The following is a 20871-nucleotide window of genomic DNA, read 5'->3' on the forward strand; positions in this document are numbered from 1 at the left end:
CCAAACATGGCACGGAATCCGCACGAGCACGGCGAGACGGGATCAAGGAAAACAATTAAGACACAACGTGTCAACCTTTTTTTTGCAAAAACAGGCAGGGATCATTAAATCCCAAAGCACAATGCAGTCCTGGCTTGTTATTAAAGGTTAATTAGGTCAGTCAGTTCTTCAGCATGTGTATTTTAAAGTATTAAGGCTGGATTAGAAGCTCTTTTTTAATACTTAATGACGAGGAGGTTTCTTATGGGCTGGTCGTATTGCAGCATTTAGGGGAACAAATATAGAGTACAGCATTTCTGAAATGGAGTGCAGGAACATTTACTTGGAGCACATTTTGATGGATATTGTTATTTTGCTCCTTTTGCCGAATAACAACATTATTCACAGAAACTTATGAAATGTTTTGCTGTAATTTTTCCAGCCGATTCTCTTTCGGTAATAGCAGGTTTTATTTCCCCAAACCCCCACAGTAACAGCTCTCACCGAGGAAGAATAAATTCTTAATATGTACGCGCAAAACATTGTAACAAGTGGCCCTTTTGCTGCCACAAAAACACATAATATCCAACCCCAACACCAGCAGCAGGACTGAAATACCCACTCACAGCCAACTCTGCTAACTCTGTAGCTCAACTGTCTTAACGTAGATGCTTAAGAGCACCCACACGATGAGCTAGGAGACATGACAGAGCAGTGGTGCACCATGCTAAGTCCAAAGCATCCACAGTGCAGCTGATGAGCTTTGCTCAGGAACGATGTCGGCAACTCGTTGTTGTGTCAGCATGGAGGGAGAGAAATGAGGCAGCACAATTAAAGAAGCTTGTTCTTTGGAGTTTTTGTCTAAATATATAGAAGTTTCACCTTTACGTAAAGCTTGGAAACTGCAGTGAGACAGAAACCCAAAGAATAAGCTCGATTGATTGATTTCTACGATGAATTAGAGGAGTATCATTTGTGGAAAGACACTTGATGGGTGTTGATTGAGGAACAAATAAGCAAACGATGATCACGGCTCAGAACAATCAACCACTGAGAATATCGTGGTAAGGATGAGAACGGCACTTTGTATTCTCAGACACTGATGAGTTAAAAAAGATGGATGGAGATGAAAGAACAGAGCTGCTGAGAAAACCTGTTTAATGAGAGCAGGAGGCCGAGTATCCCGACGTGATGCAACCAACTGAGCGAGAAGTCGAAATGGAATGGAAATGTGTGGAACTTTGGAGTCAGACAGCGTGCTCTGAGCAGACCCAGGCTTGGCAAACACTCCGCGGAACAATCTCTGAACTGTGCTGTCTGACCTTTAGACAAGCGAGGAGATTAAAAAACAGACCTTCAGGGTTTACCACTGTCGAAATCTAAATCAATTTATCTACGGTAAACACAAGCCACACATCAGTTATTCAATATTCGATATTCAATCAATGGTAACCTGGTCTCAAGGCGGGTCCAGACTGATGTCATCGCAGCGCGCCCGCTGCCGTCTTCCCCGCTCTGTCTCGTGGATTCACCCCTCGAGCAACTGCGGCCCCTCGAGTGCCATCGTGCAGGCAGAGGGGATTAAATCAAAGACTCAATGATTCTCTAAAAAGGTCAATGCTTTCATCGCTGTTTTCATTCCACCACAACCTTGAGGTTGAATAACTCAGGTCCATACAAACACCCCCACTCTGCCTCCCCGAGGCCAAACAGAGGAGAGCAAAGAGACGCTGGCTGAAGGGATCAAAGGGCTGCAGCCTCTACCTGCTGCTGATGCTGCTGCTGGCTCTCTGAAGCCCTCTGCTATGGGAGGACTTCTGGCCTCTGATGCCAGCGCAAGCACACGAATGTGGTACCGTCAAGCTGTGCAGGAAGTGGTGCTGAGTTGAATTAATTAAGGGGTGAGAGCGCCTGGGTGTGCAGCACTGAGCGCAATCTGGCGTCCCAGGATTTGGAGAGGACACAGGTCTTCCAGGGCTGTAGGGCAAAGTCGTGGCCTGAGGAGCCCCCCCCGGAGGGTTGGGCCTTCTCTTGAGTTTGTTGCAAGTCATTTTTCACAAGAAGGAGGGCCTGTAATACAGAAGCTCCTGCAGAACACAGTTTCAGTCTGTCACTGTGAGTAACTTCATCACGCAAACGCAATCTTGACTTCAGGAAGTGTGACTAAAGACACTTATCAGGAAGTCTCGCCAAAATAAAGGGCGGATTCGTTCACCTCTGTGAGCACCAACACAAGTCAAGTGACATGATTATGAGCTTTAGCAGGAGGTATTGGGCCAATCAAAGACAGAGGGGGCAGAGCTGACAGGAGAAATGATAAACTGAGGTGACTGTGCCAATATAACTGAGCCAGTCATAGTGTGACAGATAGCAAATAGCGCAATGCTAATGAGGAGAGCGCTGTCCATCACCGTTATTATTTAACCATTAAGTGAGCGCTTTAAAGACCTGATCCACACACAGATTCATTTGATGATCTCACCATCTGACGCCACACCTGACCGCATCGAGGTTAAAATAACCCCAATGGAACAAAGCGTCCCAACAGACAGCAGAGAGAAAAACAGAACATGTGATTCTTGGTTCTGTAAGCTCCCCCAATAAGGCGCTCTGACTGTTGGATCCCAGCACCCACACAGAGCCACTTTTAGTACCACAGCTCACAATGAACAGGGAGAACGGAAACATTTTTGGTGGCTTTCCTCTTTAAAACCCACACTCTGGATGACCCGGCAGAGTGGATAAATCATTCTGTATGATGTAAAACACACACTCTCACACTCACACACACACACACACACAACAACCCAGAGATCCCACAGCATATCGGACATGGGTAATGATGTGAGCTACCGTAGCTGAAAGGCTGGTGCACCCTAGTGGTGGCTACCGAGTCAGGCTTGAAAATCCTTCACACCCACTCTGTGGAGGTTTGTATGGCTACCTGGCAAAGCTGCAGTGTCAATATTTCACTTTGCAATATGAGACGGAGCGCTAAGCCTCTGCTGTCGGCGCTACCGTGGACCAAACCGCATCTTCCCCCATAACAACAGCAGAGGGAACATGACACGAGACCTCTAATCCGGTTAATGGGGAGATGCGCCCATCTTCCACGTTCCTTGAATGTCTGAGATGAGTGTGGACGGATGTGGAGCAATTAAAGAGGGCAGAGACGACCACAGCTCACGGCCCTTCAGTTGTTCCTGGAACTGTCAATTAGGAATAGCGTGCAAACAGGAAACTAGACGGCGCTGACCCTGCTTCGCAGAACGCTTCTGATATCCACTCCCCCTCACTTTGTGCCAGAAAATTCTCTCTGTGCTCCCATTTCTCTGCCTACAGTAGTACAGTGAAGAGTTTCAGGAGGTGTTGGTACAGCAAGTGTTTGGGGGAGGACAGAGACAAGCAACGGAAGTTTGTACAGAACAAATCCAAACACGTCCAGCCCACAATATCTGCTGGCTTCCTGTCAGATGGTTCCTTGTGATATGTGATATTCGGCTAAATTGGACTCCTTCTACGTCACATGACCGCGGGGCGTCCTTACCTGTGAGTTTCTTGACAGGCTGCAGCCGCATGCTGATGGTTTGGTGGGTGAGCAGCGGAGAGGAGGGCAGCGAGCGCGACATGCCCTCCATAATGCGAATATGCTGCATACCCTCGGTCATGGAGAACGGGGGCACAGCGTAGTCCGGATCAAAGGCACAATCACTGTCTATGCTGCCACCTGCAGGATGGAATATGGGAAAGGACGTAGCATGAGATGCTTTCTCTCCTAAACTTTAGATGAGCATCATGCAACAGTGACATAATGCAGCGATATAAGTTCAAAGTTTCAGGCCTTTTTCATGTGGGGCGTGGCCAATAAATGTCAAGGCTATTCCTGACACACATGGGGCTTGGTTTTTGTTTCAATTTAGGATGACGCTATCAGAAAATCATCATTAAACATATTAATTACTTCCGTTATTGTCGGGAATATTGGTTTCTGTATGTGAAAATGGTGCAGGGGTGCACATTGGGGTGTCCCCGAGCTTGGTGCTTCAAAAAAACTTGGGAGAGAATCGACTTTACTTTATAAAATGTAATTTTTTTATTTCTCTAATCCAGGATGTTACTAAAGTTTCTCTGTTTTGATTGTGGGCAGTTTCTGTTGGCAGAAAGTGTGTGTTACATCCCAGTCTGGGTTCTGGATCCTGATACCAACAATATTGAGTGTAACAAGATTGGCCTGACCTAGAAGAGAGAACAGCCCTGGAGGCAACACGTGCTGTTTACTTCCATTGTTGTAAGCTATACCCAGCCCGACCTCTGGAAGTCAACAGGAACTCAACAACAAACCTTATTTTACAGTAATGGAGGTTCTTCTAAGCAGCTGTGCTTAAATAACTCAAACCCGGGATGAATCAAGACTACAATACATTGTGTTTTGTTTTGTTCTTTTTTAAAAAAGGGCTCAGAAACAATGGGCAGAAATTACAGATGCAGCAAAAACAGCCAACGCTCAGCACACAACCCCCACTTTTCCTTTTCCAAAAACCACAAATTATGACAACTGGAGGTTTTCTTTCCTGAGGACAACATCACACATGCTGAGCCAGATGTCTGTTAGCACACCATGCTGTCTCAGACTGACCACTTCCCCACAGACAGAGCTGCAAAATAAAGTGGCCAAGCAATAGCTTTGCAGAAGAAAGCTGGTTGAACATATAGACATAAATGAAATGATCAGCTTCCAGCCTGCGGCACACCCCAAGGAGCATCACCCAAAAAGCATCAACAAAGATCTTGAATGCATGTATAGTGCACCCTTCTGGTATTTTCTGAAAAACACTAGAGCAAAGTCCAAACCATTATACCTGCTGTTGGATGCAGGATGGAGTAGGAGTAACAAGGGAGAGATGATGGGGTTTATTATAAACGAGGTGACAGATGCGTATAAGAGCCACTCTTTACCTCAGAATAAGCAAGAACACCTACTCATCAAGGTGTTTGGATCAAAACAACCACAGGGAGGGAAAAACAAGGCAACGTGAAATTACAATTAGCCCAAATACTTCCTGCAGAACACTGGCGTTCCCGACCTTGACAAATATCTCCGGTTTTGTACAGCCTAGTTCCACTGGAAGTTACTCTGCCAGGCACAGCAGAGCGGCTCTCCTCCGCTGGCTACAATCATTACACGATATCTGTTCCCCTGTAAATGAGTCACCTGTGGCTTTGTGCTATGGCAAATCTAAGGTGAAGAAATGGAGTAAAAATCGAAAGAGGCAAATTTAAATTGGGACCACAGCGCTCACATGATCTTTCTCATCAAATGTCCACATGTTTACATGTGTAGAGCATTTCCATATTACATATATGTGAACAGTTCAGTCCCACTTCAGTACACTCACTGACCGCACGGTCCCAAAAGGCAAGAAAGTGCTTTGAAAACTTTTCTTACCTTGGCCGAAGTGGCTGAATTGAGGGTCTACACCGGGTGAGCGCGGGTCTGCCAGGTCCTCGCTCCCACCATCTGCGGAGGGAGAAAAGAAGGAGAAAGACAGAGAGTGAGCCCGGCGGTCCTGGCAGTGAGGCGGGGAGTCGTGTCCCAGCAGCAGCCCCACATCCTGTCCTCCCATCAGCCAGGTGTGAGACCGGAGGACCCCCAGCAGGCTGCTCACACACAGACCCTCCACACCCTTCCTCCTGTGGCCCAAGTGGCCCCTGATGGTTGCAAAAGGGTTCCGCGCCACCAGGCTCCACTTTCTATGCCTGCCCATGTTTAGACTGTGAGCCTCTATCTCTAGGGCAAGGCCCCGCAGATAAGGAAAGCGTTTACATTGCAACCGTTGTTGCATGCAGGAGGTCCTGGTTGGTATAGCTGACTGGTGCAGCGGTTCAGTGAGCGAGTGCTAAATCAGTGGGCGTGTCCCAGGAGAGATCCTCATACGTTAATGATATGAGGATCAATTACGCCCAGGGGAGCAGGCAGGCAAAATTAGCCACAGTAGATGGAGCTGTGAGGGGGGGGGGGGGGGCATCACTGGGCAGCACAGTGTCGCTGGGGGATGTTTTCATAATCCTGTTCTAATGTGAATCTATGAACAAGCAGAGGAGGAGAGGAGGAATGGAATAAATGATACACGCTCAGCCGAATTATCTTAGATGCTAATAAAATTAAAAGTACATTGCTGTATTAAATCAAGAATTCACTCAGGGACCCTCTGTGTTTGGACAGATCAAAGATTGTTGACTTGAGTACAAAGGCTAGAAGGAATTTTAAAGATGTTTTATGTTTTGGCAAGTCCCGCATTGTCTTTGATGATGGCGCTCACCCAAAGCCCAAACAGACTCTTCAGTACTATCTGAGGCATCGCCGGTTCAGACCGTGCTTGCTGCGGCCACACAGCGGGCCAGACCGGCTCACTGGCGAAAAGATCAAGCTTGTCGATGGATGGATGGCGTAAGCCGGGGGGCGTGATCTGGTGAGAACTGGGCCGGCCTCCGATTGACACTGATTGCGGGAGGGAGTCATCCTGCACTGGATTTTCACTGCTGCTTTTCTGACCTGAGCCACAGTGTCGGAGTGAGTAGATTAACGCCTGAACCAAAACAATAGGTGCAATTTATTGTAAAATAATCATTATTAATATTGCCAGTGTTTGCTGATGAAAATATAGACCCTGCCAACACTTCAACTCTGACGCTTCTTGTTATCTGAGTTAGCAGAAGCAACCAAGCCTCCAAAAATAGCTTCTCACTTCGTGTACCCGATGAGCTGTTTCTCTGAGTAAAATCAATGTCGTGACAATCAATAGAGGCTTTGAAGGCGCTGCTCTGCAGCTAAAGGTGCCGCTAGCGCGCTGTGCTGCGAGAACACGTATGTACATAAAGAGTGTGATGTGGGGTGCAGAGAGCTCAATGCTAATCTGAGCTGTGATGAATTGAACACACTTGTTATCCTGTGAAATATCTTATTAGCGCCTTGCGTGATACTTTCAGCAGCTTGAACGCATCAGACAAAATCTACATGCACTGTTCAGGGTTAATAAAATTGGTGAATTACAGATGGAGAAGGGAATAATTCCAAAAGTTGAAGGTACATGTGGATTTCTTTATGCATTAAACATTCATGAACAAGGAGAGAGTTTAGGGCTGCAGATTTTGCTGGACAGGAGGGAGCTTTTATTTCAGTGCCATAGATTGTTCCTGTCGTATAACCTTGGTGGTTTTATGGCTCTATCCCTTGAACCACATCTCTATTCTGCCTTTGAGAATGAGTCCAATTCTATTCTTCCATGTAAATTGCTTCCTTCTCTACATTGATGGCAGCAGAATATGATGCCACAAACATGAATGGCCTAACAGGCACAAAGTACAAGCACCTACGGCTGAAACGAGCACTCGCAATGGGAATAATACGGGACAGATTGAGCGTTTCGACTGTTAATATAGGTAGCAGACCTTCTCCGAAACGATAGACATCACAGTGCTCCTGTCCTGAGCTGTGCAGGGATGTCAAACCAGTTTCTCTGACAGCGATCTCAGGGAGGATGTCTGGTAACTCCTCCGTCATTACTGGTCAGACACTCAGGAACCTGCTGCCTGTGCTCACGCTGCTCGACCTGACATCCGCTCACAAATGGGGCTTCGGGTGACAACCAGTCGTCTTTGTGTGAGTGCTATTGTTCAAGTCAGCGGCTAAAAAGTATTCATCATTTAAGGTGATTCAACCAGAAATGATGGACCAGGAAGAAAAATGACGAGCAATTTTCATCTCTAGATAATTGATTTTGTCAGGAAGCGGGAAGTGACGGGCCGGACCTAGAAGTGCAATCCATGCCTGTCTTTCGCCTTTTCATCTCGGGGAGAAGAGACTGCGACGGAGCCATGTAACGGAGAACAATCCTGAATGTTAGGAGCCTGGAGAATTAGATCCTTCAGCTCAATGACTTCGCTCGGTGACAGCGCAGTGATTCAAAGTCTGGTTTAGTCAGATTCTGCCTTATTTCTAACCTCTGCTGATTACCTCTGCAGGGCCCTAACACTGTTGCCTTGCCAACGTGCTGCCACTCTTGTTTCTCACCAGGAAGCAAAACAGGACCCCTAATTAAACACCTCAAGTCCCCGATTCTGTCCAGCTCACAGCTAGAATTCAGAATTCAAATAAAAAGTGTGATACTGATTATAAGTACACCCATTTCTTATTAAATTTCCAGCGAGGTAAATTCTGTAGTATCTAAATTCACTATCAAATCTGAATCTAGGGTGAGGGAAAACATATAGTCAGTAGTCAACTTGCAGCCAAAGCAAGTGATGCCACTATGGATCAGATGGAGTCGTAACACGTGCACGGATTCTCCAGGGATAATTACCGAAAAGGGAGATTTCATTTCAGGACTGTTTGACAGAAAAGTTTTCAGATTGGGAAGAGTAAAATGCCAAGCAGTGAATCATGGCTGCGTCCTGTGGAGAGCAACAGTCGGGGCTGCCAAATTACAGCTCCCAAGGCTGCTGGGAGAAGAGGCTGAGATGTGACGGCTCCAGCACCTTTGAGCAAGGACACCTACTTAAACTGCAACTCAGAGATTACAGTTTGTCCACGTGTAAACTGCATCATCAAGTCACGCAAAGCGACTGAGTGCTTCACAAACTGTCCCCGAGCAAGCTGTAATTCCTATTAAAACTAATTTATGCAGATTTCAACGACATTTAGAGAAGAGTAAACACCTAATGAATGAACCAATGAACAGGATGTGACATTAGTGCAACACAAAGGTGTGTTTTAATCTCAGGTTGTTCCAAGAGAGCTTTCAGAGGTGAAGCCTGTGTGAGACTAACAGTCCACTTCTGGACTCTGGCTTTGACCTGCGGCAGCTCTGAGGGGAGATGTGGCGAGGGGAGCGTAGCAGGACGGACAAATCACTCAGAAAAACCAAAATGCAGCAATAGGTTCTACTAAATGATTAACTGGTCATTTCGATTTCAATCTGAAATGATTCTTGCCATAATCTCTGGCTAAAACCATCCTTTTTAAAGTGTTATTTGTGAGCTAAACTTTTGTTTTGTGATGGATTAAGCATCATAAAAAGAGTGAGGAGACTGTGGACTCTGTGGCTGGGAGTTTTACCTCCAGCTAAAAGCCACGTTACTCTGAGGAAGGATTAAGTGCAGCATTTATGAGCACTCCCAATAGAGGAAAGATTCTGTTACGGACGTCGGTTGTTCTGGGTCTGTGGGGAGAGCATAATGCCGGTTTACTGAGCAGAAAAGGAGGTTGCCTGGGAGTAGAAGATCCAGCCAAGACAGCAGTTTCACAAGCTGTTAACTGCATTTGGGACAGTGCCCATATTAGCTTTGATTTAATATATGTGCCCTAATATCTAAGAGTAGAGAAAGGGAACCAGAAAGAAAATGACCACTTCAGTATTAATGCCTAACACATTCTGCTCCAGTTGTTCACTACTAAAGTTTTAAACAAGTACATTTCTCCAAAGCAAGTTAACAAAGCAGTACAAGATATCCCGGCATGTTAGCAGGACACCAATCCATGAATCCTGCATCGACCGGTCAAATCTGAACAACTGCAACCAAAAGCATGTTAGCTACCTTTGACCAAAACCAACATTTAGCCATAATCTGTTTATGGTCATTAAATATATGGTTTTGTTTTCTGGCAATCATTTTAAACCCTTTTTTTATGATGCTTATCACATTATTTAAAATGTAAAATATAAAACAAATACAGAATAAATATAAAATATAGAAGCAGCACGTGGTGTTAATGCCACATAAACTACAAAAGGTGGGACTTTGTAGCATAATGCAGTCAGCCACTAGAGGGTGATCAAGATGCTTGGATCAAAGTTTGGGGAGGACTCCCATCATGCATCTGTACATACAGTCCACATATATAAGATCAAAAAAACTAACCACCAGATTAGCTATATTTGCAGAAAAACAAATAAAAACTGTCCTCCGATGTTAACACACAACGTAGATGAATGATGGCGTTCCACTTTAGCTCCTCCCACCTTTTAGAAAAAGCCAACTGCGTCTGACCCTGGCCACCGAGGTATACGTGGAGGACAAGGAGCAGCACGACGGCGGCGGCGGGCCAGCAAGGTGACGCATGTGTGAGCGGCCGAGTGCGTCAGGATCTGGCTGACAGCAGCGCTACTCAGCAGTGTCCTGGACGGACGGATGGATGGATGGAGGTGTTGGGATGGAGGAAGTAGGGAGAAGCGGAGAATGTGAGAAAGAAAAGAAGAAAAGAGCGACTCCCACACTGCCATCCGATGCCGAGAAAAGCTGTGTCGCAGCACCGAGTGGGTGGGCTTCATTTAAAGAATAAAGCAGTCGGTGAAAAATAGAGCCTGAGAGAGGGGGGGGGGGGGGAGAGAGGGGTCACACCAAGCATCTCCTACCTCCAGTCTGACACACCACTGGGGTTACATCACTACGCAGAGTGAAAAGCAGCAGCAGTAAAAATAACCAAACGGAAATGGAAGAGCTGTGGGGATGAAAGAGAGAAGGAATAAGAGCAAAGAAATAAAGAGCCTCTTCTGGTCTGTCTGAAGATGTACGCTTTAATGTTAAATCCTCAATTTCATGTATACTTGGGTCTCTCCCGAATGACCCAAAATATCATTTTTATTCAAGCAAACGGAGGTTCACAGGTAAACGCTGTCTAGCTGCCTATAGCTAACTCCTCACACAGCGCAGCCATTCATAGACCCCAAAAAGTCCGGTGAAAGAAACTAAAAACTAAAAGCCAGGATTAGGACAAAAGACCATTTTCATCTAGATCTTGTTCAGGTCTTGGTCCAATCTTGTTCAAAAACGTCTGTTTAGGTTGAGAATATGTGAAAGGCCACAGCAGGAAGCTGCATATTAAAATCATTATAAAGTCAACACGGAAATGGTGCTTAGGTTGATGTATTTAATATATTTTTTAGCTTGTTTGTCACACGTATTGAATATCAGTATCAGTAATACAATAGGAAAATCAGCGCAACTGTACAAACATGGGATTGGAAACAAAATGCCTCATTTGTGAACTGGCCTTCAGACAGTCAGCTGCTGATGAATTTCCTGCCGGCTGATTAATTAACTTTCCGAATAAGCACGCATTCTAAGTAAATCCCGGTTTGGGTTCTTCTGTTGCTTTATTTCAGCTAATCTCTAAAGCCCAGTCTGCAGAACCGGATCAGCTCCAGCTCTCTCCGACCTCTGGCTGTCTGCACCGAGCTGTGGACTCCTGCTAAGGTCGCAGATGCTTCGTTCTGTGCTAACATGTCTAATGACAAAAGATCAAAATCCTGAAAAATGCAGACAGGGAGGGGAAAAGACACAACATTGCTCATTAATTGGACAGTATTTATTTATATTTGTTTAGCAATGCAGTGAATGGCAGAGAAATCGTTTAAAATACAGCAGCTTTAATGGAAATTCTGCCGTATTTAAGTGTTTGTACAGCTCAGACATGTAAAAGATGTCGTCTGCGCCTCACCCTAGCCTTAAACTGGTTCCCAGAGGATTGTTAAAATGACATTATGGGACTTAAGAACGTTTCTGTCAATCATTGCTAACATACTAAAAAGCTATTAGGGCCCCATGAAGGAATACGTCACTGCTATTCTACTACAAACTCTGCAGCTAGTTAGTTCGCATTTTTTATCAGTTTCTCTCGGAAGCACAGATCATAATGTTATAAAATCCAAAGAAACCTGCCTAAAAACACAAAAGTCCACAGAAGCAACCACAGTCACAGGCTAAATTAGAAATTAGGCTTGTATAAAATGCTTTGTCCCTTTTGGGGTCACATGTGGGTCCACTATGAGCATTTGTGCCTTTGGTACCTTGCTCAAGGGGAACGCGGCAGCGCTCTGAAGGTGTTCTGGCACCTTCTCCTACTAACTGAGCACCTTCTGCTTCTCTGCCCAGTCCCCCAACAGTCTGAGCTTCCACCGCCTGTAAATTATCGTGTATGTATCGCAGAACTTATTTACCACTAATAACAGAGTGATTTTGCAGCTTTGGGGACAGAACTGGCTGAATGCCCTCATGCTGTGTCTGCCTGAAATCATCTTTAACTCCTCTATCAAAGAAACTCAAATTCTATCTGTGATGTTCTCCAAATGTCAGGAGAATATAGATTACGATAGAATCACAATCAGGACTTTTAGACGTTTAATCTGGCCATGAAAGAAAAAGAGGGAAGAGCCAAACACATGAAAAAAACATGTGTCCAAAATAGCCTAGAGCAAAAAAAGTGAATCACAAAATGAGCACAAGACAGAAACTGGCCCAGAGGCAGACAAGCCAAGCGTCATTTTGCTTTTCTCCTCATTCCAAAGCAAACAGAGCAGACCAACCCTGGTGTCCATAGTGACGGCGGTGGCAGGGTGAGCTGAAGCCTAAAGACGACAGAGGACGACCTCGCCGCCGTGCCCTCGATCGCGGCTGCCTCTTATTCTTACCCCGCGGTTGCCCACAGAAGTGAAATAATTCATTCTGTTCTGTGCCGTGAAAACACGAGAGTTGAAGCTGGAGTCACACGCACAACATGGCCACACACCCTCTCAACTGCAACAGAGACGGGCGAACAACACACACGCGGGCCTGAATTATGAAATCCACATTAAATATAAAGAGGAGACGGCAGCCGCACAGCAGACAGACACACGGACAGAGAGCAGTAGGCTACGCTACCTAGCTGCATATCTTTAGCATGAAGTAAACTGACCCTGTTCGCTCACAGACTAAAGGATTCTTTCAGAAATAAAAGAAAAAAAGAAAAAAACACAGCGACATTAAAGACAGAAGTGAAAAGAGTGAACAGAAACCGCTCTGACAAGCCAGCGGGATATGGGTCAGTGTGTGAAGGAGAGAAGAATATTGTTTTTCACAGATTCAGCACGATGTTCTTACTGTACATGAATTTTTCACGCGCACTTTTCACATGATTCCGTTGACACGTTCGTGTCAGCTGCACAGCTGCGAATGTGTGAAGATCAGAATCCAATTCCAATTATAACTTTACACATATATTATTTATTCTGCCAGCTCCGGGGAATATATAATGAGACATGCACATTATATGAATCCTCTCTCCAATCTGGTGATACGTGTGGCTAAGAAAGCAAAGTCAACACGAAATCTGAGAATCTGAAACACAGAAGAATGAAATCAGGCTGAAACAATCACATAAAAGCCAGAGAACCTGAGAACAAACAGATGCTAGAATCCAGTGACGACTACAGATGCACGTGCCTGCCTGCCTGCCTGCGTGTGTGTGTGTGTGTGTGTGTGTGTTTCAACACCACGTTGCTGCAGCTCTTGTGAAGTGAAGACACACGATCTTCAGCAGCAATAAGGAGAACATGAAGAGCTACAGTTTCTGGGCTGGCCGACGCACCAGAATGCCTCCGCAGATGGACCCACTGAGCCCTGCGTGGACTTAAAATTTAAAATTAAAAAAACGGGCCAACACCGAGTAACTTCACAGCTCACAGCCAAATGTGCAAACTTGCTGCGTTGTAAATGCATGATTCTTTTTGGGAGAGCTAATGTGTCGGTGTGTGTGGTAAGCAGGGGAAAGGACTCAATACAGATACATTGAAGTCTTTGAGAAGGAAAGACAAGTGATGTGAATTAGCACCCGTAAGATAAGAATAGGCTCGTGATGAATGGGAGGGATGAGTGTCCAACGACAACAGAAAGAGGATTTGAGGGTGATGAAAACATGGAAGCAAATGGACTAATGAAAAGAGATGAAGGAGGAGGAACGCTGCCCTCTGGAGACAGTCGTTTATGAGATGATGAGGAGAAAATGGACATGGGGGGATGTGGAATGAAAAAAATCAAGAGGATGGGGAAAGCGAGGGGGATGGAGTGATGAAGGCTCATTAGCCTACGCACAGCTACACCCAGCCTACCCTGATCTCCTGTTTTATCTCACTCTATTCTCTCCCTTCTTTTGTTCTCCAGAAATATCCGAGTGGGTGGGAGAGACAGAGAGTGCGAGAAAGTTACAGTAAGTGATGACAGAGTGAGGGGGAGAGCGACAGAGGAAGGAGCAGACTTGAAAACGTTCGACGTCATTTCAGATTTCTATCTGGTAAACTGATCTTCCTGAAAGCCCAGTAACTTTGTGTGGAGAGCGCGGACGAGGGAAATATACCTGCGGGGCTCCCTGCAGGCTGCAGGCTGGTGCCACGCCTCAGCGGCAACAGGGAGCTTCTTTTAGAAGATCAGAGCACTTGCAAGTCTGGATGCTAATGAAGCCTCAGTCTTCATCACGTTTCCAACCTCCACCCATCCATCTCACTTCTGTTACTCGGGGCGACGTCATTGTCATAACGAAAGTTAAAGAGTGGCAAGCAAAGACCTAACGGCGACGATTTGTAAAAAGGTAGAGCTCCAGGATAAGGTCTCAACGTTATACTGCACAATTTGGATCCTTCTTGTACACAAGAACACACGAGAGAAAAGGATGAGCAATTTAACGCTTATTTATTGAACCAGTGTATTGATTTAGACTGGACTTTCAAAGCTCACCCCCCAATCCCCAGTCACTGAAACAATGACGCTCTCCCTTCATGGAGCCTCACAACACTGGAAGATAATATTGGAGAAGGAGCAAAGAGACTTGGGACATTTAGTGAGATGTTATTACTATTCCCAGTTAAATTGTGTGAAGAAGATGACGACTCACTGAGAAACTTGATCTAGACTCACTTGTCTGCCCGACACACACTGACACACACACACACACACATCCAGAGCTTAAGGTGTGGCACCATGCTGCCAAGAAGCTGACTGCTGCGAGAGCACACTACCAGGGTCAAGGTGACTGAGCAGAGCAGCCACGGGGAAGCAGACGGAGGGATGGTGGGACTGCTGGGAGCAGTCCCAGGAAGGCAACAATGCTCTTAAATCACACACTTCAGGCTGCTTCCCGTTAAAAAACACACATGCTGCCCAGACAGCCCCCCTCCACAACACCAAAACACCTCCAACATTTAACGAAGGAAACCTTTAGGATTAATTAGCAGCGGAACTTTGATTCATCCACTCATCCATCCATCCATCCACGCACTCACCTCTGTCAGCAGAGCAGCTCGTCTGCCCTGGCGATAAAAATCCTGCACCATAGTAGGAGGAAAAAGGGTGGGCGAGAAGAAAAAATAAAGCAGGGAGGAAAAGCGGAGAGAAAGGGGCAAGAGATGGAGAGGGAGGATAAAAGGGAAAAAGGTGGAGAGAAAAAGAACGGCCCAGACGAGCAGAGAGCTCTCCACATATGAGCGGCGAGGGAGGGCGAGCGGCAGGTGTCAGTACACATACACCGACTGCACACACAGACACACAGGCAACTCTCTCTCTTCCTCCTCCTCCTCCTCCTCCTTCACTCTGACAGCAATAATTCTCTCTCATCCGTCTCCCTCCCTCTCCCCTTTCAGCTGGGGCAGAAGTCCTTAACTCTTTCACAGCCAGTGAAAAGGACGGATGTGCCTTCACACACGCTCTGCTCCGACGTCTCCTTTCCCCATCGCTGCTCCCCATTGTTGGGTTTTTTACTGCTCAGAGTGACTGTAAAATTGGAATTTCAGGGATTTGCACAAGTGAATATTTCAATCAGACAAAGCAATTGATCTGATTGCCTGTAGGGGAAAGGAAGTAAACACACTTTTGACACAATTGCCTCAGAAAAGAGTTGCTTCTAATAGATTAGGCAGATAGGAGTAACATGTATTTGGATCTGCCTGTCGGGCCTCCTGGTGGATTTGGCCGTCTCCTGGCCTACACAGAGCTGCCACCTTCTGCCCCTTCTTTTTGGGATGAGGATGATGCTATACAGTTTACTTTCTGTAGGAGCTGACACTTTTCAAATTAAGAAAAGCCTCTTTTTGTTCAGGCGCTCGAAGAGATCATTCTCATTTCCGTGCCAACGTTGCCGAGGTGTAATGGGGGTCCAGGTTGTTGCACCTCTGAGATGGCTTCGGGGTTAATGACAACGTTTCATTTTTCTGCTTGAATCCAGCCGAGCAGAACGATGCGACAAAGCTGGGATGTTTGGTGAAAGTGTCGCTCAAAATGGTGGATTTTTCTGCAGCTTGTAGTCTAAAGGTTAATATTTAAATTTGGACATCATTTCATCATGAAAGTGACAACTGAAGGGTGTAGATGTGTCTCTCCTTCCATCAAATTCAGCTTTGGTCGCTGCCCAGAATAAACAACAGTGGTCTATTAATAAGACAGATTTGAAAGATTCTCAAATAACTTTCGAGCAAATTAGAGCGTGTACATTTTCTGAATTCGAGGCATCAAATACAGGTGAATGAGTAAAGCTGACTTTGTCTACAGAAGCTACTTATTCGACTTTAATTTACAGATTATTCCACACAATCCAATGATCATTAATCATAAGACTGATTTAACAATAATGAATAAACATTCAGGGTTATCCAATAAACAGTCCAAAAATATCTTTTTCATTGATTTAAGGTGAACAGCTGTTTGGCCGTCATTACAGGTAGAGATACGGACAGGGAGCAACGTCTGTAGAGCTCACAGGGAAGTGAAACACCTCTGGAGAAGCTGCAGAGCAAGCGCATCTCTAAACCATCAATTACCCACCCAAGCAAACAGGGAAGGACGAGACCTCCATGAAAACCGACCTTTCCTAATTCTAATACACTAATGTACTGAAACATCACCAACGCACCAGGACGAAAAGCCCAAGATCTGTTCCCTCGCACAATTTTGTTAAAAGTTGCATTTTTAAAATTAACTTTTGGTTTTTACTCGATTAGCACGACCTTCAGAAATGCTCCTTAATCTGAACTGTAAAAAGCCTAATGGAAAGCGTGGCGATGTGCCATCCTGGTACAGTTTATAATCAAAAAGTGTATTTGGAAGTCCTTGGAGGAAAGAAAACTGACTTAAGCTATTTCTTTAAAAATTATTTCATCAAATATGAACGTCAACCCATTCTCCGTGGTGGATCGTTCCATGAAAAACTGGAATTATTTTGCAAAATTTGACTAAATAAATATTATTCCAGAACAATTTATAGAACTAAGGGAAGCAACCATTAAAAAAACTCTGTAAATATTCACTTATATTGTATCAGTTCATCAACGCTGCCAGCAAAAACAGTAAAAGCCACAACCATCCAAACAACTCTCACAATAATTTGCCCAACAACACGACCACTGGGGGCAGAAATCAGAGGAGGAAGATGGACACGCTGAGAAAAGAGACGTCTTAATATTGACGGCGTGGTCAGAGATTTCAGCAGAGATTAGAGCCGTACCACTGCTCAAAACCTGTTCTTGGCTTCATAAAAGAGCTTAATGGTAGAGACGGCGCCACGGGACGCGGGGACGCTTTCCATTTAAGTGTCGCTACTTATGCGCAGCGAGTGAAATTGGGACATCGGGAGAACAGTCAAAGCCCAGGACAATGCCAGTGTCATTGGGATATTAGAGCCCCTGCTGTGGGCAGCACGCAGCTGATGGAAGACGCTAACGTGTCGTGCTGGGTTCAGACACGCTTCATATTTATGATGGCGGTGGATCCAGGAGACGTACAGCGAGACCGGCTTCGCACCACCTTTTGGACATGGGAGCATCGGTGCACAAAGAAAAAAAAAAACTTATTGAGGAATTGGATTTGTCACTTTATACTTTGACATGGCAGGAGGGTTCCTTTGTTTGGATTGTAGCTAAAAGAAATCTACTGCCGCGTCGCTACAGCAACCATTACGAGCTGTTGTCATGGAAAAAGCACAGGTGAGGCTGATTAAGTCTTCCAGTAATTGTACTAAAGATGGCTGTGGTCCAAAGACAAAATGGAACGCAGCCCTTAATAAACACATCATTTACAGCTGTGGGTCTATATTAATAGCATCAAATGAAGATGCAGATGCTATTAAGTGTTCGTAATCCTGTTCCTCCCATCGTCCAAAAGCCAAAGCACCAGTCAAGCCAGCCACGTTTTTGAGGTCACCTGTTGCTATTAAAGAAGGCAACGAAGATTTGGGCTGGATACTGAAGGACTCAAAGGAGGTATTACAGTGAAGGCAGCATGGGCGGATGTGACAGGACTGGTGCGTGAAGTGGTGCTGCTGAAGCAGAATGATGGAGCCATAAGTGCCTCCCACACTTCCTGAGACAGAAGAGCACCTCAGCTGACTCTTGGAGCCATCATCGAGCAGCACTCTTGACACCAGATATGAATGGTCTTTGACCCTTGACACCTTTTTCGCAATGCTGCGGTTGCTCAGAGACCAGGCCACGGGAGCCTGCTGATTAGGTTGCTAACGTCTGGCTCCTTTAGCGCCACCTGATCAACGGATAGATGAACTCTGACCTCAGGCAAGACAGGGAAAAACTTCTATACTGTGTTGATTCCCTTGTAAGCTGATGAAACCACAGAAGAGATAAAGTCTTCGAAGCAGCGGCTGTTTTTAACTTTGTGGACCATCTGCACGCCGTGCTGTGGAGTCGACTTTATAAATGATAATAAGCTTTCCAGACAGGACTGGAGAATGCACAAGGCAACCCCCAGGGGAAGATGAAAAATCCTGCAACACCTGATCACTCAAGCCCTGATGAGGAAAACAGATCCTGCATTTATTTACACGACAAGACAGAAACTTCAGTACGACGAGTAGCTGTTGCCTCGGTCTGGGAAATAAATGTCTCCAGCTGAACGTAAATGATGCGTTACAACAAGGTTGTAGACATCACACTGTTGACCGCGTTAAACAAAGGTCGGCAGCTGTCGGCCATATTGATTCAGTGATTTACTGTGTGGTTTCCCGTCAATTTGCATGGACAACAACAACAGCGTACCGAGATGCTGAGAACTGGCACTGGAAAAGGAAACATTTGCACTGATGAACCTGAAAGGATTTGTATGCAGTCCACCGTCACTCTTCATTCCCCAATTCCTTCTAGCTTCTATATTATTATAGCTAAAGTGACCTTTGCTTTATAGGCTGTTTAACAGGCAAACGCTTATTGAAGTAAGATCCCGCAGTGCATGGAAACTGCCCAAAGGAAACTACGTAAGAATTGATTGTAAATTAATCTGCACCCAGATGAACAGTTATTAGCTGTTTCACACATCTAAAAACAAATTCTATTGAATTTAAGGAGTAAATAAGGAGCTCTTGGCACATTCCTCTGCAGGAGAGCAGCAATGTTCATTATCAAAAACCCGGTCAGCTCAAACATCCACGTTCATTCAGGTTTTCTCCTTCTGGGCTCATTAATACAGGGAGGAAGGGAACATTCTGTGGAGCAGGAGGTGCCAATCTGTCACATTGTGGAGATCAGCCAGGCTCCACTCATGTTTAGCTTCTGCTCTTCCTGCTTACATCACTCTCATTGGCGAAATGATGAATTTCTATGCAGTAAACGTGTGTGGCAAACATAAACGGCAATATATATGTAAATGTGCATAGGCTGTGCATGTGTTCCAATTACATGTATCAAACTGCAAACCCATCACAAATGGTGCATAAAGATCAAAAAAGACCCCAGACAAATAAATAAGAGCATTCAATAACCACTGATTGCTACAGATGTGCATTAATAAGTTTTGTAGTGGCTAAATTATTCCACATACAACACAGCGAAGTGATGACTTGTTAAACGAGCCACTTGAAAGCTCCACTGGCGGCCTATGCACAGAACTATGGATATTACGTGGTATTTCCACTTTCTTTATATACAGCATTGTGTGGGTGGTGGAAGCTAATCTAAGAGTGAGAGAAGGGCTGCGAGAGAAAAGAGACGCAACTACGAATGGTGTGGTCTGGAAAATCAGTCAAGAGTAATTTTAGCACATCAGTTATACAAACAAGTCGGATCAAACCTCCCACAGATAAATAAACATCACAGAGATAAATAAATAGACGATATATCGCATATATATCACTGCTGCTTGTGTCACTCCGCTATCGGTCCAGACTCAGCTTGAAGCGTGTTTGCTGATCTGATGATCTTTAATTAGATTTCTCACCACACTGGAAAATGAGCCATCAATTACTGTGTTGTGATTAGGGGCTTCAATTTGATTCCTGTCAAACACCTTCTGTCTTAAGACTCACCAAATTACCGGAATGTTATGGAGTCTGAAGGCTGGAATGTTGCTGCTGGTGGAGGAGATTTACATCTTGTGCAGCTCCTCAAACCTGTTTGAAAATGTACCGGCGATCACAAAAGTCTAGGGAGTGCCTTGTTTAATCTAAAACAATCTAATTGGGATCAGTTTAAAAACGAATCACCCGTAAACGGATCCAAATTTAGACCAGTTTAACTTGCAACCGAACGGATTTGGATTTTTCCCGTGCGAGTCCGCGCGGCACCAGTGTACTTTATTATATTTTACAACCAAGTCAGCCCAAATCTCCGAATGCATCTGAAGAGGAATGTGTGTAAGATGCATCTGCTCTGCTGCCCATCTTTCACGCTGCTCATTAGTCATGCAACAGCTCCCTGTCCACATTCCCACAAACCCTTTCAACCCCATTTCTCATTTTCCAATCAGCCACTGCCACAACGTGTAATTGCAGTGTCAACCTGCAACGCTGTTTCAAGTCAAGAAGCAGTGACTGTAGCAAAAAGAAGATGGCAGTCTGAATCTTTTTTTTTTTTTTTTCGGGAAAAACAAATGCCTTTAAACGCACCTAAATTGGTTAAGCTGGAAGGTTCACAGATGGGACGCTCTTTATCTCTGCTCTCCAGACAGGAGGAGGTTGCACATGGAATCGCCATGGGCAACCGTAGCAGTGAGGCTCAAACAAAAACCTTAAATACAAGCTGAAGTTCCATTTGAGTCTTAGCAAAAAGGCTTGTATCAAATATGTGAACGGCCAGAAGCTGGACCGCT

General features: G+C 45.2%; 1 protein-coding gene across 11 annotated transcripts in view; it reads right to left on the reverse strand.

The window, feature by feature from the left end:
- tanc2b (tetratricopeptide repeat, ankyrin repeat and coiled-coil containing 2b) overlaps nucleotides 1–20871 on the reverse strand; it is a 98594-nt gene that overhangs the window by 48189 nt on the left and 29534 nt on the right. For 5 of the 11 annotated variants that reach the window (XM_029848807.1, XM_029848801.1, XM_029848795.1 and 2 more), the window contains exons 1-3: nucleotides 15072–15417; nucleotides 5426–5497; nucleotides 3527–3706 (exon numbers count right to left, since the gene is read on the reverse strand). In XM_029848807.1, coding sequence (XP_029704667.1) covers nucleotides 3527–3706; nucleotides 5426–5497; nucleotides 15072–15402 — 583 coding nt within the window. In that variant the 5' untranslated portion in view covers nucleotides 15403–15417. Of the gene's footprint in view, nucleotides 1–3526; nucleotides 3707–5425; nucleotides 5498–15071; nucleotides 15418–20871 lie in introns of those variants that run through there. The other 6 variants (XM_029848828.1, XM_029848825.1, XM_029848816.1 and 3 more) reach the window with 3 other exon arrangements.

Source organism: Takifugu rubripes, chromosome 1, assembly GCF_901000725.2.
Source record: "Takifugu rubripes chromosome 1, fTakRub1.2, whole genome shotgun sequence".
Taxonomy (NCBI): Eukaryota; Metazoa; Chordata; class Actinopteri; order Tetraodontiformes; family Tetraodontidae; genus Takifugu; species Takifugu rubripes.